Raw genomic sequence first — 27,059 nt, forward strand, 5'->3', positions numbered from 1 at the left:
ATTTCAGAATTCATAGCAGGATATTTCTGCTCATAGAGAAAAAGTCTTCAGATTCCATAATGTTAGAAGTTTGGAATGATGGATATAATGCAAAAATTGTAGAGAGAACTGAGGATCTGGCTGATCTTTTCCATCTCCTTATTTCTGCAAGTAACTTCAGAAGAAGTAGGTAACTTCCATCTCAGTCTGATCATGACTGACTAGTTCGGTCTTGTCAACAGCCTATCGGTGCATAATAGTTATAAAGTACTTTCCCTAGAGGAGGAAGTGTTTAGTGTAGTGGATCTGCTGTGTGCATATTGAGAGAGAGTCCCCAGCCCTGAGGGTGAAGCATCTACCTGAACTTTCACCGAGGACAGAAGCGTTTGGTGGTAAGAGACTCGTTTGCCCTGAAGAAGTTTGCTGTGCACAGCAGTCAGACAGTAACTGCCTAACTAGGAGATCTTTTTGATTTGAACGCAATTGCGTGTCTACTATATATACATGTGGCTGCTGGGAAAATGGTAGAAAGTTAATCCTAAAAGTTTTTGCAAAAATATTTTGACTCTGTAAATGTTTTCAGCTACTGCGATAGACTCCTTGTTAAAGACTGACCAGGACCTAGATTCTGCTAGCAGTGAGTGCCGCAGCATTAAGTCCTCTCAGTAAAGAAGGAGCATCTAGTCTAACTTTCCTTAATTGGGGGGGTAACATGATTTGTAGAAATGCAGAATAGAGAATATAGAAAACCAGCTTTATTTGTTTTTCAGAATTGTGATCTGGCATCAGTGCATCCTTAGGAGAAAAGTACACACAAACATCATGGCTGTGCAGTAGAAGTAAGACTATTTCTTTGGGTTGGGTTTTTTCTGAGACTGTAATTATTGAATAATTCTAATATGTGTTTAATATTTGGCTTGCCAAAGGTGCCTGAAATCCTGTTCGCCTTCACTTCATTACCTCTGCCATATAGCAGTAATGACAATTATGATAGTTTTGCATAGGCTTAAAGACATGGCTTGTGAGCATGCTGGCTTTTTTCACAGGGCTGGCAAAATGTTTTAACTGGCTTGTTCTTTCCAGTAGCTTTAAGCAAATGTGTTTAAAGGTGTATATTGACTGTAATGAAACACAAGAATGCACTTGTCTAGTTAAAAAGATTTGTGTCTGGCATTACTAAAACTCGTACAGTATAGTCTTTTATATATTTGCACAATAAATAACGATGCCACTGGTTTCTGTAGGACGTGCCAATGCACCCATCACCTTTGGATGCTTATCACAAATCTGCAATATGTATACTTCTCAAATCACTCTCAGGTGCTCTTTCCCTGCACTTTGATAAATGGTTAATGGTAAATCTTACAGCAGATTTGAAGTTTGACTTGAGCAAAACCAGTGTCATAATTCTTTTGAATGACTTAATCATTCATAAGCTGGCGTACTTGAAATATTTGTATATAGAAATAAAAGAACTGAGAATGGTGATGGTGGATGGTGAGGACATGGACATTAAATGTGGGGAAAGAATGGGAGAGAGAAAAGGATTTGGAAGACCTGTATATGGGACCTGAATCTTACCTAATTTATTTGTGATCTTACCTCAGTTACTAGAGTCCAGCTCTGTGAAAGGACCTAAGAGGAACTTGAATGTCTAGGGCTGAAAATGCAGCCCTCAGCATTTACCTAGTCTCTTAAGCTTGTATTTGTTTGCTCGTGTGTAGAACAACTGCTGTTGCAGTAGGCCCGAGCTGCATCGTTGTTCTCATGTCAAAACACATCTGAAATCCAAAACTAGGTATCTGTATTCATGAATTACCTGAAAGGCTTGATACGATGGGTGGGCTTTGAGAATATATATATCTCACACTGAGTACCGAGTTAAATAAAAAACACAACAGGAGTTGCAGGTTTGCATTAATAAGCAGGGATAGTGTCCGCTTTCTATGTAGTCCATGCAGTAACACTAATATTAGAGGGCTTTCTTGGGAAATGGTATGGATGCAATGCATTCTCATTCCACAGCATTATCCAAATTGCTCTTACTTTCTAGGAGACAAACTTGTTGAGAGCCTTAAAGTTAGCAGCTGCTCTTGAAAACCTGAGGTCTCACCTTTTTGAGCCTCAGTTTCCTCATTTGCCAAACTGACGATGCCTGTTCTTGCGAGGTATGTCATGTAAAACTTGTTTTGAAAGTAAAGGCTGACTGGTTTTTGTGAATTTGCAAATAGATTCTCATGGATTAGACCTGCCTCCAAATACAATCAACAGCTGGAACATCTAAACCCTTCCCCTAGAGAAGTCTCCTAGAGACTGATTTCTGTGGGTGAGAGACTTAGCTGATCCATTCTAACAGCTGAAGAGCACTTTGATCAGAATCAGCCTGATAAAAGGAACAAAACAAAAATGGATTTTCTATATCCAATCCTCAGTGTGCAAAAGCCATTCAGAATGTCCCATAATGAGCATTTCATGCATGCCTATCAAATCATAGCAGTTACATTGAATATAATATTAGTAGACGTCTGCTCAGTTCCCACTCAGTGGACTAAAGACAATTTAAACACAGTAATGTTAGCCCCAGATTTAAATTATTCACAGTTATAACTAGCTTGTAAAAATTCCTCTTAGCACATGTAAATGAATGGCACGCAGCTGCACTCTGCAGCCAACTCTAGTGCCTATATTATGGTTCTGTTTACGTGGCATGCAGAACCCAAAGGCCTTCTGATGTTTGCATCTAGTAATCATTTAGATCAAAATCAATTCACAAGATGTGTCCAAACACTAGCTACATTCTAATTTCAGAGTGGTGGGAACAGCCTGTACAGGAGTGTAGAGAGTGGAAATTTGGCTAGCACAGCAAGAAAAAATACACTTTAATTACAAAGGCAGAAAGAAAGATGTCAGGATTTTTAAATATCTGTACAGGTGTTTTCTTGTCCCTGCTATCTTAGATGGAAGCCCATTCCACAAAACAAATGGACTTTGATTTCCCCCCCACACCCCCCTTCCCAGAAAGGAAGGCAATACAAGCCTTTAAAATATCCAGATTCTTTGGCATTAGAACACATGGTTGTACTCTCAATTACTGCAAATCAGTGCTGCTTCATTGATTTCATTAAAATTTGCTGGCATACACTGAATATGCCCCCTGCTGTTAAATAGTGAAAGAAAATACCTCATCTGCCCTAGAGGAATGAATATGTCTGAAAGAAACTGAGCTGGATGATTTTCATACTTGGAAAATACAGAGCTATTTGGGCTGTTATCCTTTTCTCAAAAAATGTTTGTCCCACTGGTACGGCTAAGGCACTAGATCAAAGATGATGCCGTTTAGCAGCACTGTAAAGCACGGGAGGCTTGTTCACTTTTCAATCAAACCTATACATTTTCAGATCCACAATTGCAGAGTAGGGTTTGGTTTGCTAACAGCTGCTAGCCCCAAAATCTTTTGTGGTTAGTTGCTGCTGTGTTTTCTCATGGTATATCTGTGGATGCTTGGGAAGAGAAGATGAGTCAGCAGCAGAATGACTTTAAAGTGGTCATTGACTTTGTTCTCCACAACAAGGGACGTGCCCTAGGTCAAATTTCTTATTTCAGCTGGTTGAACTTCTCAATAAGCTGAAGAATGCTAGCTCTAAAAAGTTTACAGTTCAAAGAATTTTTCTCCGCTCCTCTTTGGTAGGCAATCTCAGTGTGTCTTTTGAATACATGCAGATCAGGAAAATCTGCTTATTTTTTTGCTTCTTATCAAAGGTTTACTCTATGCCTCTGTCCAATTTCTAAGTTTATAGCACACAAGTAACTATTTTCCCCTGCATATCACTGAAATTCTTCGCATTCAATAATTTAAGATCTCTGATACACAATATAGCTTTTTTTTACAAGGATGAAATTTAATAACTTTTTAAAATAAAATAATACTGTGCTTTGTAAAGATCAACCTTTTCATGGAGGATAAGAACACACGCAAAGAGATAAATGTTTTAAAACTCTTAACAAAATGGGTACTCATCCTGCCTAGGCATTCAGTGTTCTTGACTTCTTGCACCTAATTCATACTTCTTAATACTGAATTGGTGATTTCTGCCACAGACTGCTAGACGTAATTCTCAGAAAGCTGGAGTGTTTCTGTTGAGAATGTCTCCAGTAAATAGGAGAAAGAGAGGAAGAATGAGATGACCTTTGAATTCTGTCTGAAGAACCAGAGACTGGTTTAGGACCAACTTTCAGTGGTCCAGTTGTGCATGCCACAACCATAGTGCTATTTGGAGGTCTGCTGCGCTGTAGCAGACAATATTTCTCATTTGTTCTTTTTCTTACCTAGAATACTCCTTGATAAGGGAATCCACGTTAACCTGGTGTCAAATGCAGATAAAAGTTGGCCGTAATTGCAAAACACAACAGTGCTCTTGTAATTTGGTTTCTCTGATTTGGCAGTGTTAGTGAACACTTAGATGATCCGAGACAAATTAAACACTAAAATATAAAATTCTGTGGGTAACATTTCTCAACTGTTCACAGCACAGGATCAGCCAGGCTTGAACATCAGTTTTTGAGTCTGGGAAAGTTGCTGCAGTTCTCTTAGTAAAGACTGACATGTCAGCAGTGAATGTGCCAGTGGGGAACGGGTGGGAGGAGGAACTGCCCTGTAATTAAAGAGATCAGTGAAACATTGTCTGGTCCAACCACAGCTATTTCTTTTTTTGACACTAAGCTATCCCTTAGTAAATGATGCTAATGCTCCTCTCCCACATTAGGTTGGTGAGGTTTGTTACTGGATGTGACCAAGTGTTTGGATGTCTAGGAGATGAGAACCACAACAGAACTTAGCTAGTTACATGTCTGTGGGGCCTCTGCAGTGATAGCTAAGTTGCCAGTGCCCCCAAGTGCAGGCATAGTCTAGGCTGATGCAGAAACTGCTGTCGGAGCTGCACAACAGCCTCAGACAGCTAAACCAAGCTGTGAAGGCTGGCTGCTCCCAGAACAGTTGCATCTCTTCAGAGGTCATGCTGGTGGAAAAAGATCAATCAGTAGGATGCATCTGTCTTTGCACTGTAATATATTTATGTTGGCAAACCTTTGTTGTGTGGATTCTGTGTAAGCCTGTTGCTGATGAACGAGACGATGTGGGAATTTTTCCATCTGCTCTCTTAGTACTCTTGCCGATCTGTGTAACAGGTTTGGTTTTGACTGTGAAGTATCACATTCTCATAGCTGACAGTAATAGAGCATACTCACGCAGCTGTTATTTAATTAGCCCACAGCCCTGTTTTTATTGAGTAATGGCTAAACCCACCAGTACAAGAAGTATCTTCTGTCAAGTACAAGAGCTAGTTTGGAGAAAAATTAGCAAACCTGTACTTTGAACTTTTTGGACTTCATCATCAGACAATGCTAGCAGAGGCTGGAACTCTTTCTAGTTGTTTGTGTGTGTCTGAAGATCTGTCTGCATGTATCTGTCTGCGTGATTTCTCTTTCACAATCCTGACAAAAGCAACATTTTTTAACGAAATAGTATTTTTTTCAAGGGCAAATACTAGATTCTGGTCAACTTCTGGTTGATCTTTTTTCTTAAAGCTGTCAGTGTGTCTGTCATTGGAAAAAACACAAATAGAAAGCCCATGTTCTTATAACTAAAAGCACCATTGACAAATCTACAATAGCTTCTAGCTGGCTTATGTTATCTTCCTGCTATATTTAGTAACACAATAGAGTGCTTTTGGAAGAGAGGTTAGATGCTGAAATAGTGATTTCAAATATAAAAGAGGTCCCTAAGGCATGAATGTAATGTCTTGCTTATAACTTTAAATTACTTTTTTATAGCTAGAACTAGCATGTCTAGTGGCTAATTATAATGTAGCCTGATGTTATGCCCAACCACGTCCTTCTCGGTCTTTCTCACATGCACCACTTAACCTAGGCCTTAATTTCATAAAGGATTAAGTGCATCGGACTCTTACTAAACAAAAAAGTGAACAAAAAAATGTTGTTAAGCACTTTACTGACAGGAATAGCTTTAAACATGATCTTTAAAGTTAAATGTGTGATGAGGTGTTTTGCTGAATCGTACGGTTTTTTCCCTCTGGACCATCCTAGAAATAAAGTGGCATGGTTCTAGGGAAAAAAAAAGCAATGTTACGTACAAATAGAAGTTATTTATACTTTTCTAATCCAGCAAAAATAAATTAAATTGACATTTCAAACCTGAAATTGATTTCTTGGGTCCTGTAACACTTAGATGTGAGGGGAAAGTACAGCACTTCAGTGAGCTCGGGTAGCATTTTCTATTTTCTGGTTTGAGATTTAATGGTCAGGGTTCACTGAATTGGCCTAGAATAGTCTCTCTCCCTCCCACATTGTGCATGAGTCACCATGGCTGTGATTTGGTATAGTCCTTTGGTGCATGCACTACAGCTATACTGACCTTAGTGGGAGTTTCAGGTGCTTGTGAGTTTTGCTGAACCAGGGACTTAAATTATGCCTTGGACCATACATAAGCAAATAATCCCAAAGACTTTACCAACTGGGTATTTTCAACAAGTCTGCTGATACAGATGCTGAGGGCAGTGCCTGTCTCCACTGAAAACAAGTACAGAGCAAAGGCCTTCAGTTGCTGTAATCGGGCAGCTCAGCACATGGATCGAGACTTGTTCCAAGAAATCCTGTCTGCTTACGTGCGTCCAACGTTAGTCACGTGGAGTCTCCTCTCACTACTGCTGGAAAACTGCTGAACTCTGGGATGAGAAATTTATAGATGCAGAGTTAGAAATAAAGAGCAAATGCTTTCTCTTTGAGGAAAGGAAATAAAATGCTAGGTGTAAGCTAGACATCGGGTCAGGCATCTGTAGTATAGGTGCATAGGTTTGGTTTTGGTGGCAGGAAGGCAACATCTGTGGTACCTGGGAGAACTACTTACCCAAGCTGTGAAGGAAAAGTAAGTTGAATGTTATCTGTGCTGACAATTTGAACAAAGAACATTCAAAAGTGGGAGGTGGGAGAGGGACGTCTTCTTCTAAAACAGATGTGGGAGGCTCTTTACTTCAGGGTTATATGTTCAGAGGGTTGGAGGGTGTGACACTAGTGCACATGCTTTTCTTCCTTTCTTTGCTCTTTTTAAAAAGCAAAGCATTTGCTTTGGGGAAAGGAAAGAGTGAGGCAACTCTGATTCCTCGCCTTACAGGCAAACGACAACTGGAAGTGAAGGGGAGCACTAATTCTGGGAGTGGTACTGGTACCGATGCTAGATACCAGCTGCAGGAAGGACTGCAATAATTTGACAGAATTACTGTGCCTAGAAATTGAATGGCTGCACACTATTAACTAAAAGATTTATGGTCACAGGATGTGGTAAAGGTATGAAAATTAAGGCAAACGTGTAACCTGTGTTTGTTAATGTCTGCAAGAAAGATGTGCCTTTCAAATGATGCTGTAAAAAGAAATTAGGACCTGTAGCATTACAACACCTTGTCCTCCAAAGGAAGATACATGGATGAATACTATGCCATTAGTGTTTGTACAGCTGTTGTTGCCATTTACTTGTTAATGTGGGTGTTCTTCTGAAAGAACTGAAACATGCTGTAGCAGAATAAATGGATTTTATTATAGAAAACAGAGCTGATTTTAATATAGAAAATAGAGCTATAGATGGAGCTGTGATCCAGGCTGATGATATCTTTGTTTTATCTAAAAATTCTTCTATCAACTTGTGTGTGCTTTGCATAATGCATATATACGTTGCAAATAAACCCAGAAAATTCTTACTTAAGAAACAATTCTATTTAGAGGCATGAGAGATGCAAACAGTAATGTTACTGTGAGAGAGCTTTAGTCAGATGGTAGAACTGGGCTTTGTTTTGCATTTTTCATTTACACATGAGTGTAACTCTCCCAAGTTTGGAAATACTTGGAATGCTGATACCATTAGGTAGCATACTGTCCTGTATGTTTTTTACTTTTGACAGAAGAAATGAACGACTAATTTACTTGCTACTTGATACTACTAGAAACAGTTAGTATTAGTGACAGCTGTGATTTCTCAGCTGGTACAAAGATCTTCAAATGTGTGCTGCTTTTTGAGTTACCGTGAGTGGAATACCTACTGCATCCTGCTCTTTATAGTATATCCATTTTATCGTCAAATGAATCGCTGCATGGCTGCCCTGCACATGCCAAGGGAGGCTCATTAGGAACTGCTACCCAGCAATGGCTTGTCTCGCGTTCACATAAATTTGCCAGCACAGACAGCGCACACTAATTCCACATACGTGGGTTTTCTCATCCCTCAGGGAGTAGTCTGTCTTACCAAAACCAGAATGACCCTCTTGTCAGCATAACAGATTTATTAACTTACAAGAATCTTGTTTTGAAACCTCCTGCTGTGTTGTAAAGTTCCAGATGGTGAAACACAGGAGCGTGGCAGCAAGTGTATTTGTTTACAGCCTCCACCCTTCACTGACGGACTTGTCTTTGCCATCATAATTTCTGAGCGTGGCAGGTACAGAGTCTTAGAGCAAAAGGCTTCCTTTTACAGCCAAGTATTGGAGTTCAGTGCCTTATTTATTTCCCACTTTATCCTTTTTCCTCAACTGCTTAACAAAATACCGAGCCTAGATTAGTTAAAGCTACAAAGGATGTTGCAACTGGATGCAGCATTACAGCCAAAATGGGTTAGAAAACATTTTGCAGAGTTCTGCTGCTAAAAATAGCAATGCATTGAGTTGAGAAAATGCAGAGAGGCTGGATAAGGTCAGTCAGCACAACATTACCAGGTTCTTACAATGGAGAAAATATACCCACCATTAGTCCGTATGTTATTCAGGAGATGGTGTCCTGCTGTCTACTGGATGAGGCCTTACTGTTTTTTTCCTTCTTATCCCATTTGGTTATCTGTTGTTCTCCTTCCCTTTATTCCCTGGGCTATTTTCTGCAGGATTGCAGCTTGTTCTTTTCTCTTGCATCATTGTCATCAGGCAATGAACCAATGTGTCATAAGTAGAATTGCTTAACATGTATTTATCAGATTGTTTATTTACATATATGTAACAGCTTTTGAATGTAAATGCACATTACCACAAAAACCCCTCTGTTTTTGTAAAACACTTGCTTATTCCAGCAAATGAAAGTCTAGCAGTTTTTAGTAAATAGGATAAATCTTATTTGAAAAATTACAGGAAATAGAGTTAATGTCAAACCTGTTTTTTTAAATTAAACACTCGGATGTTTTTGCAAACTCCCCCAACCTTCCCTCATCTATTTATTTTTAAGTTTCCCATGAAAAATGAATTGAGCGACTCCCCTAATAAAAGGTCATGCCCTTCCAAATGGGGTTTAAGGCCTGTATCTGGTAATTCAGTTTTTTCAGGTGCAGTCCTCTTTCTACATTAAGGCCTAAAAGTGCTTCCACCGAAAAAGATAGTAACTATAGAGTAGGAGGTCTTTCCCTACGGCTGTGTCAACAGCGGAAGTTGACAACCATTAGCCTCAATTAAAGATGGGAGAACTGACATTTGGAGGGGAAAAACTAAGTGACTTGGCAAGTCTTAAAAGGAACTTGGAGCATGCCCTCTGAATCTCAGTTCATAGGGACATCCTTCCCCTGAGAAGCCTAAATAGTCTATGGCTTTAGCATGCCATCCCCCTGCTAGATTTTTTTCCCTTCTTCATGTCACTCGGAAAATAAACTTGGACCATAAACTCCTGGGAACAGGAGCTGTCATCTGTCTTTATTCTCTGAAATGGCTGGCATGTTCTTAGTTGTAGGAAATTAAATTATAAACAAAATTTAACCACTTCCTTTTTTTTTTTTGTTAGTATAATCTATAAATACTTTCTGTCTTTCTTTCTTTCTAGTGGTGGGCATCATGTGATGTTAGCTTCCTTAAGCACTCATATTCCAATGGTTTTAATGAGCGTTTGGGAGCCAGATGGCATACCGTATTTTTTTCAGAACATTTTAAAGCACACAACAGACAACTCATGTTGACAGGAGTGCTTCACTGAGGTGTCTGTAAAGCAAATGTGTTACTATTAGCACAGAATAATTGTTTATGAAAGGCATCCTCAAATTCAACAATGATTTGATGAAGTAAACAGAAATGAATTCTGCTATGTAAATACTGCGCACTCTGCAGAAATGTTACCCACTTGCATAGGTTGCCTAAAATAATTATGATCTGAAATGCATGATGCAGTGTGATATTATGCAATGATAGTCACTGAAGTCCAGATTCAGGCAATTTTGCTTGAATTGAATACACACCTTCTAGACTGATCTTCTAAATTGCTCTTTTTTTCCCTCTTTGCAGTAAATATTTAATTGTCTTTTCTATAAAGTAAATATATAGGATTCATAACATTCAGTCTGTGGGCAATATTATGAAAAAGGCTATGGCTGGAGACAATAAAGATGACTTTCTTTTTCCTGTAAGATGGAAAGAGAGCAGCATTCTTTCTCCTTTTGTCTACGAGGAAGAGAGAAAAACATAAAGGGAATAACCGTGTAGAAGAAAGAAAAGACATAAAAGCAATGGACTTTACTATTCTAGTTAAGATTGGTTGGAGCTGCAGGTACAGCTTAAGAAGTCATGCCTAATGAATCTTCCTGCAGAGAGTCAGCAGGGAGGAGGAGCCAGCTATCTGGTTTTGGGAAAATAGCAGGGTCTTTGATAAATGCTTGGTCTGTGCTTATGCATCTTCTCCGGTTTAGTAGCTAAACTGTGAAAATTAGGAGGGAAATACTAGCCTGAATCTTCTCAGAATATTCAGTGTTCCAGTTAAATAACTCTCTGAAAAGTTAACCTCTAGCTTTTCTTTCAAAAAATCTCAAACATGGACAAATGTACTTCATTCCTGAATTTTATTCTTTTTTTTTCTGCATAATTTTCAGTGCTCTTCAGAACTGATATTTTTGGCAAATGTGTGGTTCCCTAAAAACAAAAAAAGGACTCTGCTCAAGCAATGGTATATGAGTTTTGCATCTGTGGAAAGACCTTGGATGGGGAGAAGGAGACAGTGTTTCTTTTATCAAAAAAAAAAAAAAACCATGATGTGTAGAAACTGGATAAAGAGAAGGCTGAACTCTGACAGAAAGGGGAGCTTGGCTGGGGATAATTACCACTGCAATGTGCAGAATACAGTATAATCTGTATGTTTAGTATAGAAACGATACATAACCTTACAGAGAAGATTTAGGCAAATGAGGATAAAAACAAAAAAGTGTACTGAAAATACGTATGTGAGTTTTTCCTGTTCTGGAAAAAAGAAACTCAGAACAGGGTCCTGTAGCACCCTACAGCTGTATCAACCTGCATCACGTGGCTTTGAATCAGGAGAGTTGTTCATTGCTTTTGCATTTTCATAGCCAATATAGTCATAGTGTGGTAAAATACACACCTTCTAGACTGATCTTCTAAATTGCTCTTTTTTTCCCTCTTTGCAGTAAATATTTAATTGTCTTTTCTATAAAGTAAATATATAGGATTCATTACAAAATTCCCTTCCGGAGTTTAGAGACAGTAGCTTGTGCCATCCTGGGTTTCTGTAAGCCACACTATTGACTGTGTGTGGTCGGGCAGGAGTGGTTACCAGACCCCTTATGGGGAGCTAGAAAAATGTTTGACTTCTAGTAGAATCTCATCATAAACTGTGCTCTTGAAAATCAAAACCTATGAGGAATGATTAAAAAAATAAAACCGTGGAAATAAGGTATGAATTTTATATAATCAAACATTACTTGATCTGACATAGTCTGGCGCGAGCAATAGTTAATTCTTTCCAAGGATGCTAATCACTTCTGATAATTTTTGAAGGAAAATATTCACTGTGATAGATAAATTAAAAAATGATGTAAGCAATCATCTAAAAATACCTCTTCTCATCTTTAATAACCTACTTCCTACCTCATTAAGCCAGCTGATTGGGTATTATTATGATTTACTACTTTAATGCTCAATCATTGGAGGAACATACAACAGTAAGGGCTTCTGTATGTCACAAGAAGATGAAGTCTTCAGCTGCTCTGTTAAGTACATGAGCAGGATGAAATGACAGCAAAGTATGTCTGCGAGGAGATGTGATATGAAACTAGATTTATTTAGGACAATCTGATAGAGAAAATTGAATGTTGGGAATTGAGTTCCTTGAAAGCTCTCCAAGTATTACTGTATGTGTTTCAGGCTGCAAAATGGGTAACAGCTGTAAAGAATATTGGTTTTGACATTTCCTATAATACTGGTGAAGATAAAGGAGGTGAGCAGTCTATGAGATGAGAGTGATTGTCACTATCACTATCACAGTTGCCATTTATTATGGGCCGTGTTCAACACTCATTGCTGGCAAATTGTCAACTGAAGTTTTGCCAGTGTAAGTCCTTATGTTTAGGATCACAGCTATTTGCAATTATGGGGGGATGATTACACAGTCCCCTGCCTCCCTGCTTTCTGTCAGTAAGTAGATGTGCTACATTAAGTTGGTATTCCTGTACTCAGTAAATCTGTGCCTCATTAGGGCTAACCTTGAAACACGTTAATGGTCACATAATGAACATAGGCTAAAATAGGTGAGGCTATAAAAACGGTTTAATGCTTGTGGATATGTCTTCAGTTTCCTGCTTCAAACAGCTTTTGGTCTCTTCATAAATGTTACGGATTTCAGAGTAGATATTAGGAGGAATCATAGAAGTATTTCACTTCCATGTGTCTCAGGTCTGCTATTTCCTGGGGGCTAATTACTGTGTTTATAAAACAAAGACTTTGCTTGTATAAGTTCTTAGAGCTTCTCATGAGAAGGGAGGTGAAGGACCATCTCATGTTGCTTATTAACTATGTTTTACTACTCCTGCAGCATAGGCCTTTAGCTGAATTTTCTTACCCTAGTGAGTTCAGTTCAAATCATTAGGTAGAATCGTTCCATCTTTATTCCCCCCGCCCTTCTTTCTGACTTTGCCCCCTTCTTGTCATCTCCTCCCAACATCCCGCTTTCTTCCCTTTCCCCAACAAAAGAAACTTTAAGACACAGTAAATACAGTGCACTAAATGTAAATATGAGTAGATGCAGTAAATTTCCAGAAGGCTGCATCACAGGACCAAAGTGGGTGACAATTCAGAGTTGTCCATACCATTTGTGGAGGTTCAAAACCTGAGACTGTGATTAGTGATGTATTAGGGCAGGAAAACCTTGACACTTGCTGCATCGTAACGTGAAAGAAATTTTGGCCGTTTAGAGCCTTTTGCTGTTAGTCTTAATGCTGAGAGCAGTTTTCTGTATGTCTATGAGCTAAAAGCCAGTTACGTTTGCTGATAAATACTTCTCAAAAATACTCTTTGTTTTCACCAGCAATTGTAATAATTTCCAAACAGATTGTTACAGGATAAATTAATTCTTGAAATGATTGGCCATGGATCTTACTTTGCAGCTTATATGTAGTGAATGGGAGAAGAGATGAGACTATGAAAGGCAGAATGGGGGAAGTTAAGACTGCATTGATACGTGGAAAAAAAAAACAGATAAATTATGCAAGGTCTTGAGTGGACTTTTATAAACGGCATTTACCTATTTTTAAGTGCTGTTCTTGAGCCTGCTTATTTTCGCTATTGAGTGTATTAGATACAATTAAAAGTAAATTGCCTCTAAGAGAACAGGAGGAGAGTTATTCAGTCATGGCTATTCAAACACTTAGGCAAAACTCTTAGATGTCATTGTACCAGACTTCTAGTGGAAACTCATAGCACTTACAAAATATGCAATACACAAAAAATATCCTTTCTATACAAAATGGTCAGTGGTGACTGCTGGGAGTGAGACACATCCTTCTGTGGTGTTGTCAGTTTTGCTTGTTTTCCAAATCACCCTGCTGGGAGATGCTGACTGCTCTGTGTGATGCTCTTTGCAGTTTTGAAAAGCTGTCTGTCTAAAAGGCGCTGTACAGAAAGCGTCGAATTTACTCTCTGGATGGCTGAGCTGTTTATTTCCTCCTTGTTCCCAGTCCTCACTGGCTTGGGACTCATGAACTAAACACTGATCGACTCCACGGCAGTGCAGTCCTTAAATGAAGAGTCAGACATATGGAGGGAAGCAAGAGATTTTGAGAGATGCCGAGATCCTACTTTCCATCTCTTTGGTCCGAAGTCTGCTGATACATGGTAGGAGTGGCCAGTGCCTGTGATCTGACCGGAGTCGTGGACAGAGGCTGAATGTGCGACAAATGTTTCTTGAAGATACTTTTACAGGGGTGGGCGATGGTGGGGTTGTTTTCTTTTAACGTGTAAGGTGCTGCATGGCAGCACTGGAAGTGAAGTGTTCGATTTTAGCAACAGATTAAGCAGCAATAATACAAGCTTCTTGCTGTTGCCTCCGTGGCGCGCCTGACTTCTCACTAGAAGCAGCAGTAGTTCAGTGACTGTGCTAACTTAAACATGGGCCTCACGCTGAAGTGTGAAATAATACTAGGCGTAGTGGGGAAACCTGTTTAGCCAGGAAGATATGAAAACGTTAGGTAATTTGCCAAAGCCTCTGATGGCTTTGTTTTGTTTTGATTTGGTTTGTTTTGGTTTGGTTTGGTTTGGTTTTAAGAGGAGAGACTTTTCACAGGGATACTGGGCATAAATTTCTTAAGAGGAAAAAGTTTGTCCACATATTTGTTGAAAAAGTACATCTAAATTGTACAAAACCACTTCACGTTGGCATGATAAAAGTTCACTCTTGCAACACAATAACAAATATTGCAGAGATTTTGGATAGTCTAGAAAAACAAAACAGACTGCAGCATAATAAAAAAAAAATCACTTGAGAACAAAAGTATGGTAATTTGGCCACTTAAATATCTGAACTGGTGTGGTTGGGAAAAGTTTGCCAAGTTACAAAATACCGGGAGGAGAGGGGAGTGTTTTTCTGTTATACAACTAGGTGGTTGGGTTTTTCCTCAGGAGTTCATCTCAGGCTTTGTATCACTTGCCTAGAAGGCTGAGGCCATATCAAAGAGATTTGGGAATTGCAATGTATAACTTGTTAGTTATATAATTTATATATTATATATGTGTGTGTGTATATAATATGTGTATATATATAATTAGTAGCTAGACCTGATTTTCCCCAATGCAAATCACAAGTGCACATCTGATGAAAGGGGTGATTTAGGCTTGACAGGAACAGAAAGAGTCAGCAACCTCAGTACCGAGCTGCCCAGGCAAAGCAGAAAATGATGAGGAGCCCCGACGACGGTGTTCCTCTGTGGTCTAGAGGAGAGCTCGCCTAGAATGAGGCACCTAGTCCAGTTATGCCCTTTTTTTTGCAGGAGGAAATGCATAGTGGTATATTGACTGTGTGACCTGCCACCCAGTTATCATTTGGCCTGGAAAGAAGGAAACCTCTGCTTTTAAACTCTGCACTGGCTTAATTCTGTTCTAAGTCCCTGACTCCTGTATTCCAGATACATGCCCTCATCATCAGATTTGCTTAATCTAGAGAGGTCATTTTTTAATATGCCAGTTGAAAAGCAAAATAGATTCTTGAATAAACTGTTGATTTCAATAGATGCTTAACCCCCAAGCTCTTACATCTCTGGACAGTAATCATCTGGCTGTAGGGTCAAATCTCTGTGGCTTACTTTAATTTTTGGTTGTTGTTCCTATAAACTGAAACTGCCTCAGGTTGATGGTTATGACACTCTTGTTCAATTGTGAGAAACTATAGTTAGCGACCATGTTTCCAGTAAGATAGAAGATTTGAAAACAGGTTTTCTTTTAGCCGAGTGCTCCAACCAACGGGACTGACCCGTACGTGCAGCCAGTTCTCCAGCTGCTTTATCTCTGGCCTTACACAAAAACCATGTAATGTGGTAGGTATGCTTTCACAAGCAGTATAGGGAACAATATGAAAATGCTGCTGGACCTTTGAGCAGCGTGACTCTTTCATGTGTGACTCTTGGCAGAAATTTAAGAGACCACAGTATTTGGGCACCAATGTGATTAATGATTAGCACTCAAGTTCCTTTGTAAATCTAGCCTCAAATCCAAAACCAAGAGGAATTTGAAATAGCTGATACAGGGGGCCTCAGTTACAGAAATGGCTAGGGGGGCCCTGTTTTGTGACATTATGCTTTGATTTGCGTTTTATGCTTTTAGATATGTTAAATATCCTTTCCTGTTGGCGGATATTGTGTTTTCCCCCTGTTAATAGAGAAATGCTTACTTGATAGCAGTATCTGAATTGTGTGGAAGAATGATTGAAATGTTTTAAGAAAAGAATAAAAAACTCTCTTAGGAAGAGTGTTTTTAATGCCTGAATGCATTAGGCTTCAGGAAAGACAGCTGCATCATTTTGTATATTGTGAACAGGTTCCAAATGTGTGTATACATGGTCACATAGAGAGCCATACAAGAATTATTAGCTTGTAACTCCACATTAATAGTAAGGCAGGCATAATAATGGCCAGTATTGAACTAGCTGTTACAGATCTGGACATGATGGATGGAGCCAATCTATTGGATCAAGTTCATGTATCAGCTATTGTCCCCCAGAAAGAGGAGGTACTCGGTGTGACACTGATTTCTTTCTTGGACTCTGCTAGCTCATCTTGCTTTAATGGGAAATCAATGTGAATAAACTGGCTCAGACGAACTCTGCTTAGACTATCTGATCTCATGATTTAACCAGGCATCTGGAGGAAAAAAGCTAATGTCACTTTGGCCAATGAATGAACACATACCTTGTTTTAAACACTCAGTTAATGAACAAGAATTGAACAGAATCTTGTCTGAACTTTGGAAAAGGCTATTTTACTTCATCAACTGTAACACAGTTTTAAAAAAAAATAGTGAAACTCATGCTTACTCTGTGTCAGCAAAGTCCTAACAGTACAGCAAAGCTCAGCTTTTCTTTAACTTTCTTACAAGGATGGGTCAGTTCTCTGGATGAGGACACAGGTCACAAATAGGTTAAAGTCGTAATTACTAGTATAATTTTCACATAAAATCTGCCTGCTGCTGTCCTCGTACTATATGGTACTCATAGTTCTTCCCTCTGTAGTATACACATCTTCAGAAAACATGCCATATCACTAAGGACAATTTTTTTCCCGTCTGTGTTACTTTGGTCATATGTATCAATTGAAGAAAAAGCTGTAATTTTCCCCTGTGAATCCTGATCCTTAGTTATGCTAGAGACCAAAAGTCTTGGTCAGAGACTATTCTGAGTCACAGTCTCAGCTCTCTGTGCCTTTTCTTATTCATCACTGGGACCCTCTGGCTTTTCAGAATATGGCATATTTTTCCAGAATATGGCATATTCTGAAATGTCATTGGATCACAAAATCTCATTTACTCGTTTGAAAACAGGACCAGCTTGCAATATAAATATGCTTGCTAAAAGAAACTAATTTTGCCTAACAGCTTTTCTTAAAGATTTTTTTCTTATAGATGTTTGTCTGTTTAGCAATGCTTAAATCTGCTTTTCCTTCTACATGTAAAGAATGATCTATGGAAAAAGAATCCTACACAAATACCGGCAATGTTATTAAATGCTCTACAGCTCCCCGGGCAACATTTATAATCTGAAATCCTGAATAACAGCCTTCAAGTCAAAAGCAAGAACTGTACGAAGTTACACTCCCACTGAGCTCCTAAGAAACTCCAGGGTGATTCTGACACTTGTTACTTTGTGGAACCTTTTAATAACGGTTTTTCTCAAAAAAAAAATTCAAACGTGTACTCTTGTACACAGTTGTGATTGGTTTTATTCTTATTTCTCAGGTGAAAAAATTTACTCGGTATCTGTGACTTAAGAGTCCACAGAAACTCCTCCAGCATATCATCAGATATAAATGTTAACAGCATTACTGTTAAAACACAGCAGTTTTTTATATTAGTTTAATTGCATATCATGAAGCTTGTTTTGGTTACTAAACAGGAACTCTCACAGGTGTTCCTATATGTTGGATTTCTCTACCTTTGAGTGTTTCCGATTTAATTTACTGGTACAGCGATGCCTCACGCAAGATCCAAGGGATTTTGGGACAAGGAAATGTGAAAATGAAAGAGGCAAAATCCTTGTTCATCTGCTTGTACGTGTCTACATATGAAACACCTTTTTGTACGTGGAGGGGTAAACAAGAGCAGGATAGAGATCTCCAGAGCGAGGCAGCTATTTCATGCCCCATATAAATTCTGGCAACGAGTACTTGGGCTAGGCGGGAAGCAGAGTACAAGTGGCTCAGATGGATGTTGTCGAGATAACTTGATGTAAAATGTATTTTAAAAACTTGAAAGTGTAAAATGAAAGCAGAAGGGCCGAGACCCATTCCGCGTGGCTCGCGGGGGCCGTGGCGGTGGCCCTGCCTTGGCAGGTCTCCCTCTCGCCATGGAGCGACCGGCCACCGTGCCATGGGGAGCTTCATCTTGCCCAAGCTACGACGCTGGCTCAGAGGGTGCAGCACACAGACCAGCAGCTCCCAGCTCCCTTTCTAGCCGTTACCAGCAATAACGGCTTCTCTAAACGGGTGGTTTACATCATTTTGTCATCTTGTGACGCCTGTGTTCAGTTCAGACCTGAACCGTCATCTTGTCGAGAAGGAAAAAAGCCCCTGTAAGGAAAGCAAACAAAAAGCTGCTCGGAAACCAGACAGTAAATTGAAATACACATAAAAGCCGTTTTTTCATCGGTCTCCTGTGGCGCACCACCTTCCTGATCTTGGGGACGGCGGGAAGCGCAGCCCGCGCTTGGCTCAGGGCGTGAGAAGGCGCGGGGGGGGGGCGGAACGGACGCGGCCGCCGGGAAGCGGCCGCACTGCCACCGTGGCACCGCCGCCGCGCGGGGACTACGCGTCCCGGCGTGCCCCGCGGCGGGCGGGCTCCCAGCCGGCGCCGCGCCCCGCTGTCCGTGCTGCGGGCTCCACCTTGAGCCCGACCGCCGGGCCGGGAGCGGGAGCCCTGCTGAGGCGCACCGCCGCGAGGCCCTGCCTCCGCCCTTCCCTCCCTCCGCGCCGGACTGCGCCGCGCCGCCCTGCCCCCGAGGAGGAGACTCAGGGTGAGCGCGGAGCCGTGCGGCGTCCCCATGGCCACCGGGCGGGCGGCGGCTCCTTCCCTCCGCCCCGGGCGGCGCGGGGCCTCGCTGCGCGCCTGCGCGGCCGCCCCCTGGCGGCGGGCGGGGGGGCTCTAGGCGGAGGCAGTTGGGGGCGGTTAGAGCTCGGGGCGCGCGCGCGGCGGTTGCGGGCGGGGGACGGCCGCCCTCGGCCGTGAGGGAGGGACAGGAGTGCCGCCCCGAGTGGGTCGGAGGAGGCTGGTGGGAGCCCAGATCTCCCCTGTCTCCCCCCAAAAAGGAGGGGAGGAAAAAAAAGGTTTGCCGAGAGGGGAGGACGGGCCGTCCTGGAGGCTCGGGGCTGGGGCGGTGTCCTGACGGCGCGGCGTGGGCGGCAGATGAGGCGGCTGAGGGCGCACAGGTGCGGGCGGCAGCGCGGCCCGGCCCGGCCCGGCCCGGCGGGCCGCGATATCCCGACTCGCATTTGTTGAAAGGTGTCCTCCGGCGGATTTAGAGCGGTGTGCCGTGAGGTGGTTAGCAGCAGTGCCATTGGAGCCCTGGTGCTCGCGGATTAAGTAGTTCTGAAAGAAGAGAAGAGCCGTAGAGGACAAGGGTGGTACAGGCGCTTGTGTGTGCTGCGTGGTGGCCTGGAAGAGCCTGTTGCTCAAAAGATACTTGTTTTTCCCTACGTTTATTTGACCAGGGAATATAGGGTTATTACTCCTACTGCAGTTTTTTTCTCCCGAGTCACAACTCCAAAGAATCTGTATGGCTCTTCTGTGCTAAAACACAAATTGTATATTGCTGCGTTGGAAGTAGGCCTTGCGCTCCCCCTGTAAATACCTGGTTAATGCACAAGGGATTTTCACTATTCTTTCCGAGAACGGTAGAATCACTAATATTTTTTCCCTTCTCAAAGAGACCAGGAAGGGCAGAATGATATATTTTAAAGAAGTTTTCACCCCTTAGGCAACTTTTTGGGTCCTGTGTAGGTAGGAATGTTCAGGTTTATTTGGAAAATACATATAGGTCTGACAGCATTTATGAACAGTATAAGATGGTTCACTTGACATTTCTTAGGGGTGGAGGAGTTAGACAAGATGATTTCCAGAGATCCCTCCTAATCTATATTATTCCATGTTTCAAATAAAAATAAGAGAGTAGGTATGCTCAGAGCTGGTAAGAACAAAATATGAAGGAGGAAATCCTAGTACAACATTGCTGCAACAAGTAGGCAAGAACTTCCAAGAGTCATTGTGGGAATTCTGTAAAAGAAGAGCTCAGTCATGATGGAGAAGGCAGACTGAGGCTTTGTTTCTAACAAAAAAATCTGTCAACAAAATATGCATTGTCTGCTAAGGCAGTAAGAGCTGTAGTTACTGGGGTGCAAGACCTCTTGATTGATCCCTTGCAGTCTAGCTACCTAATGAAGACTACCCAAAAGATTAGTCTTTCTGGTGAGGCAGTGGTGCCTGGTTTTATTCACTAAGGAAGTGTCTTCATGCAGGACATCTTTTTGTACATGTTCTTTTGAAAGGGCCGCCACCTGAGATACAAGTATTTAATCCTCTTCCTACTCCTAGGAAGCTGATTTAAGCTTGCCAGTGCAAGCAGACGCATGGGTTGATTTCAAGCACTTGTGGTTGAAATTTTTTACTGAAAAGGACCATCTGCTCTTCTAGGCCCTGTCACAGAAGACCAAAATCATTATGCCATTGTATGAGTTGATGGTGTCCTTGTATACTTAACACTGTGTGCTCTTCCAGTTATCACACATCAAAAAGGGTATAATAGACCTAAGTAAGGCAAAGGTAGGGTGGCATGATTAAGAGCTTGGACAGTCTTTAGTGAGATACAGAATGGCTTCCATATGTATAAGAGTAACTAAATAGACCTGAAAGAGGATATTGGAGGGGGGGTAAAATGCAGAAGAGCAGCCTCTGAAGTTACAAACAGTATGGGGACAATATGAGGAGAAATTCTCTAATCAGAAAGCAAATTAAGAACAAAAGGAAGTACTTTTCCATAAATAATAAAACTTGTTGCCTCAGGATGTTATTGGAGACAAAGTATAATTGGGTTCAAAAAGGGTTTATTCAAATGTATGGAAAAGAGGTTCATTACTATTGCTTGGATTCTGCCCCTGGCTCCTCAGGAAATCCCAAAACAGCCGATTGGTTTCTGGAAGTTGCAGAATAAAAGAGCATACTACAGAAGTACTTTCTTCTTACACTCCTTCCTAAACATCTAAGCTAACTACTTCAGAATCATTTCACATTTCAAAAAGCTTTTTTTGCTTTAAAAGCAGAAACAAAAAACCCTAAGGCTAGTGGTAAAACATAGTATTATGTAGTGTAACTTAGTATTAAAATAGTGTAAATACAATAGTATCAAATCATGCTCAGTAGTGTTTGCAATGTGGATGTCCAATGCACTTAGGATGGAGTGAGACCTTGAAGCTAAATGACTTTAGTACAAGAATAGTGCTTGCAAGAACAATATAATTACAACTACTACACTGGCTTTGAATAAACAGCTGAACAATACATTATGGCCTTTAGATACATAAATAGCATATTTCATCAACTGAATAGGAGTTATCATAACACTAGTATTGAAATGTTAGATTACATGCATAATTTTTTTGCTAGTTCAGAAATCATTAAGAATTAACTTGCATTTGTAGAGGTGGTGTCTAATTTAGTTCAAGTATTTATTTTTTGGTGAATAAAAAATTAACAAATCACTGATTCTATAATCCGATATTACAAAATGCTACAGACTAGTAAGGGCTGTGATGTTGACAAGAACAGTGGCTATTCTCTGCAAAATATTGGACCTGAAACTCATAGTTTATTTGCAATTTGTGAATTATTTTTGAAGATGGGCAAGGTTTGCGCCATTTTTGGAGGATCCCGAGGAATAGGAAAAGCTGTTGCAGAATTACTGGCACAGAAAGGCTGCCGCCTGGCGATTATTGCTAGAAATCTGGAAGTAGCCCAAACCACTGCACGTAATCTTGGTGGTATGTATGCTGTTTTGCAATACTTTCTTCACTGTCCAATGCTTAGGTAACTTGTAAAAAGAGTAAGTCATAAAATAAACCTCATTGTTGAACTAGATGAAAATGAAAGTAAAGGCTGAGAAATTTGAAAGAAAAGCTATATCAGTACAATTTTCTTTTCACAGTATTCTTTGGGAAAGTTAAGTATGTTACAGTTCGTATCTTGCGGATGGAATAGGTAAGATGAAAGGAATTGTTCAAGGTCACAACAGGGAGGTGGTATGAATTGAGTCATCCTTGGCTCCTGACCAAGCCAGAACTGAGACCAGTCTGCTCATGCTGAACTTCTGATTTCAAAAGGCCAAAATATAAACCAAGAAATTGTCACATAACTGACCAATACGATACTTGAAAATTGCCCTTACTTAATTCTCTGGAGATTAAATGTGTTCCTCAGGTTACAACTAGTTCAACATCTGTCTTAGCAATTAACTTGATAAATTCTGAAGAAGGTTTATGAATGGAACACCATCTTTTACTATTATTATGATGTGCCTTTATTTCAATACAGCAGGACATCTGGCACTTAGCTGTGATGTATCCAGCGAACAAGAAGTCCAAAATACTTTTGAGGAGATGCAGAGGAATTTAGGTCCTATTAACTACTTGGTTAATGCTGCTGGGATCAACAGGTTAGTTATTCGTTGCAAGATTATATGTAATTCTAGATGACAGCACCTTATTATAAGGTGCTAAGGGCCTTTGCATTTAGTAAGAATATTGTTACTGAGTACATCTGAAAACAGTATTAAGTGCTCGCCAATATCTTGGTCCTGATGAAGGTAAAATTCTAACATGATACAGCTTTCACTGTAGTTTCTGCATTCTGAGTTTATGAGTTCCCCCTGTACTCCTCTTTCTTCCATTTCTTCACCCTGAAATAGTCCAAACCAATGTTTGATACCTCTCTGCAAAGGAGGCTTTGTTGCCAGAAGCATAGCTAAATTTTTTCTTGCTATGTGTCGTCCTTGCAATGTCATCATTTTGAATGCTAGAATGTATAGAACCATATAAATCCCTATTAATATTCATCAGTCATGTTTTATTACGAGTAAATGTGATCATTGGGGTTGTTCAGTGAGTTCTTTTGGGTTTTTTGCTCTGTTTGTCAGGGATGGTTTGTTACTGAGAACCAAGACTGAAGATATGATAGCCCAGATTCACACTAACCTTTTGGGAACAATGTTGACATGCAAAGCTGCTGTAAAAAGTATGATTCAACAACAGGGAGGTGCTATTGTCAATATAGGTAAGTTTCTTGTCTAATCCAGTGGAATTCTATGTAATAGTTTTCTAGAAAGATTTAGCAGGTGTAAATTGACTATTTTCTTTGTATTTAGACATCCTATATTTAGCATTTCTTGATGAATGCTTATTCTTTTGTGTAATTTCGGCAACTTCTAAATGCAAAACCAGCTTGTTTCAGTAATAAACACCTCAGAGCTTATATTTTATTGAAAAAAAGAATATTACCATTCTTTATCAGCTCTCTCAGGATGTAAATCTATGAGCTGCTAGTTACTAACTAAGAATTAAATAGGTACAGCTGGTTTCTTTTTTTTTTTCTGTGCAAGGATATTTTTTTTAGAAAGCTCTTCATTTTACCCTCCTGGTGCCTGTTGGTCAACATAGATATATGGATTCCACAAGAATCACAGGTAATTGAGGGATTTGCTTATCTCAGCAGTAGGCTATAAAGTACATTTAATAATATACTTTTAATTCCTTTTCTTTTAATCTAATTTTCCATTCCAAATTTAAAACTAAAATGATAAAGCTAGTGCAAGGTTTCAAATTAGTAATTTAATCTTTTCTCCTCTTTGATGTTTCTTTATTTTAGGAAGTACTGTAGGACTTAAAGGCAACACTGGTCAAAGTGTATACAGTGCTACCAAAGCAGGATTAGTTGGATTTTCATGCTCTCTTGCTAAAGAAGTAGCAAAAAAGCAAATTCGAGTCAACGTGGTTGCTCCAGGTTAGTTTTTGGGAAGTTCCTACATCCGTGACTGTTGCAGTACATGATCATCAAGACTGCTGGATATTTGCTGTACTCTGAAAGTAACTTAAGACAAATTGCTATTATTCTCTTCAACTTTTGTAAGCAAATGTTTTTAATCTGTTTTTTTCCAGTTTAAAGTATAATACATTCTTTTACAAAACCTTCAGTCTTTTTAAGGGAACACTGAGAAATTCGGAAGAGTGTGTCTACCTGTTCCTCTATCCATTATTACATAATAAATGTCTTTTTTCATTTGTTCCTCCTTCAAAATCTGCTGCCCTTGCAGACAGAAGGATGAGAACTAATTATAGACAGGCAGCTACCCTCGTCTCCTGCTAGAGAATGCTTATTTGTTATTAGAGAAACATGAAAGACCACGAGAAGCTGGCATGAAAGCATCCCTGTCTGTCCCTGTAGTAAAAGGAGAGAGTCTGGAAAGAAAGTTCTGTGAGGACAAGGCTGTGATTTCACAAGACGATCTAGTCCAAGCAAACCACCACCCTTAAGGAAAAATCCCTTCTGTCTTTTCTGACTTTCTCCACTCATAGCTGTGTACTCTGCTGCCCACCTTGTGCTAGCTCTGATGCCTTCCAGACCTCTACATGAACCAGTTCACCTTGTGAACTAGGCAGGAAAAATACTTGTTATTGTTTAGTGAGTTGAGCAGCTCACTAAGGTCCAGAGCTGTCATAAAGGGACAGAGTTGTACAGTAGAAAGCAAAACCCAGACTTTCCCTTCTTGGTGGCAGCTAGAAAGCAGATAAGATCAGCTCTTTATGAAGCTGCAGCTTACGTGAAGGGAAGTGCAGCAGTGGGAAAACCGAATCTCAGATAATTGAAAATTGTAAAGAAATGTCCTTCAAAAATGTCAAGAAATATTCTTCAAATGAGTGCTGTAATAGAAATTATGCAATTGCTGTCATAAGTTCTAAAATATAATGGAAACACGTGCAAGCTGTAGGGGTTTCTTGCCAGAGATTTCATACTCGTGTTTTTATTGAGAATGTTTTGTCTTTCAGAAAAGTGATACTAAATACGGGTTTGGGACCCAATTTTACTTACCTTTTTTTTTTTTTTTTTTAAATGGACTTCTATAGATATCTGCATTTTGATTGTTACATAAGTGCTTCCAAAACCAGAAGACATTTTATTGGTTAGGTAAAACATTGGTCTTGGCCCTAAAATGATGTGGACTGACTTCTGAGACTTTGAAGAATGGTAGCTGGTGCTGAATCCTGGTAGTAGATTTCACTTTGGAGGATTCCAGGGAAAATACGCTAGAGAAATTTAGTTGAAGGTTAGGTAACTCTTCAAATATCTCTCCTCTCTTAGGCTTTATTCACACAGAGATGACTGCTCATTTGGACGAAGATCAGTTGAAGAAAGCAATTCTCCTTGGAAGATTTGGAGAGCCTCGTGAAGTTGCACAAGCTGTTGTCTTTCTTCTAGAGTCCCCTTATGTTACAGGGAGTACTCTAGTTGTAGATGGAGGCTTGCAGCTTCTGACTTAAATACTACCTTGAATAAGTACCTATTTTAATGTCATGATGGTAATAGATAAATATATACTAATTAAAGGGAGAGGGGTGGAAATCGGTTGAAGATTGATCTATGTAATTGACTTAATATTATTTAGTCAGAGGAGGAATGCAGCAGCAGTAAAGTCCAGCGTGTATGTTTAGCTACCTGAAAGAGTCCATTTGGTATTATGAAGTCTGTGTATGTAACAATTTGAAAAAGAGCTGGGTTTGGTACGATCATTGTTTTAAATAACATGCTGATACATTTTTAAAGCACTATATTTTTATAAAGTCATGTTTTCCAATTTGGGATAGAGTGGAGATTTTATTCGAATTATCATGTTACACAAAGATTCGTAAAGTGCAGAGGCATGTTTATCGGTTGGCAGGTATGATTGCATCAAGTTTTTCATGTAGGGCGAAGATTGCGAACTGCATAATTTTTTATTCTTATCAGTTAGTCCCTACAAAGTGGCAAGGAGTTTCCTTTGGTTTTTGTTTGTTTGTAGCTAACACTACAAAGCCAGGAGCTTCTAGATCTTCAGCATACCTGAATTGCCTTTAGGAGATTTAATTACATGCAATGTGTTTTTATAAAGGCAAAACCTGCTCAGTTCCATTCTTGAATGTCTGTACAGCACTCATGTAATCCAGTAGCACTTGCATGTACACATTGAAGAACTGTTGATTGGTCATTGGAGTTGCTAATTCTGTAATATTCTGAGTTTGAGCTGCACATATGCTGGTGAACAGTACAGTTGCAGACCTTGCCCATAAAAGACTTTTCGCTGACTCAGTAGCTGTTTAGAAAACACGTATCACTTCCAGAGTGTGAAGTCAAGGTGGTTTGCTCTGTATCTTCTTGAGCGCTCAGTTCAACTGTTATGTTGATGCTCTTTAATATGTATGTATAGTCAATAAAATAGCCATTTATTTTAATCAAAGCAGCTTTTGAAGCAGAGTAATTACTCAGCTGTAAATGATCCTGAGTGTTCCTCTCTTGCTGAAAAACTACCAAGAATTTGACCTCAGGCTTTTCTATTGAGATCAAGTAATTTTTGGTAGTTGATGTTTTTATCATCTCTGAAGAAAACTATGAATGTGGTTTAGTACCTTCACTTCTTAGCTCCAGTGTTCATTGCATCATGATCCAGATGTTGATTCAGCTTTTGAAATTACTTCCCGTCTTGGCACAAACCGAAGTACAGAAAGAAGAGATCTCACTGATGATAACTTTGAGTCTTTAAAGGCTGAGATTTTCTTCATTTGTGCAGCTGAGAAATTTTGTCTTTGTGCCAGAAAACAGTGCATGCTTGCAGGTATGTATTGAGAAATAATACAAGGAATGGTTGTATATTCAGGGGACTTTACAGTTGGTTGTGTTACTTACTTTGGAATATAAAATACCACTAAAGGTAGTCCTTTCAGGAGTCCTTGTCTTACCGTTATCTCTTTGTAGAGAGCTGGTGGTATTTGCTGTGAA

At 39.9% G+C, this 27,059-nt stretch overlaps 1 protein-coding gene across 4 annotated transcripts; it reads left to right on the forward strand.

The window, feature by feature from the left end:
- The first annotated feature begins 6,451 nt into the window (after positions 1 to 6,451).
- Positions 6,452 to 26,520, forward strand: CBR4 (carbonyl reductase 4). Of its 4 annotated transcripts, XM_076336545.1 has the most exons (7): positions 6,452 to 6,919; positions 13,967 to 14,123; positions 21,877 to 22,018; positions 22,569 to 22,689; positions 23,170 to 23,306; positions 23,898 to 24,032; positions 25,389 to 26,520. In XM_076336545.1, exons 2-7 carry the CDS (start codon positions 14,121 to 14,123, stop codon positions 25,565 to 25,567), a joined length of 717 nt encoding a protein of 238 aa, XP_076192660.1. In that variant the 5' UTR covers positions 6,452 to 6,919; positions 13,967 to 14,120; the 3' UTR covers positions 25,568 to 26,520. The 4 variants fall into 4 exon arrangements, with proteins under 4 accessions (XP_076192660.1, XP_076192662.1, XP_076192661.1 ...); XM_076336547.1 differs by lacking the exon at positions 13,967 to 14,123; XM_076336546.1 differs by lacking the exons at positions 6,452 to 6,919; positions 13,967 to 14,123 and adding an exon at positions 18,883 to 19,002.
- The last annotated feature ends 539 nt before the right edge of the window (positions 26,521 to 27,059 follow it).

This window comes from Aptenodytes patagonicus, chromosome 4 (genome assembly GCF_965638725.1).
Source record: "Aptenodytes patagonicus chromosome 4, bAptPat1.pri.cur, whole genome shotgun sequence".
Taxonomy (NCBI): Eukaryota; Metazoa; Chordata; class Aves; order Sphenisciformes; family Spheniscidae; genus Aptenodytes; species Aptenodytes patagonicus.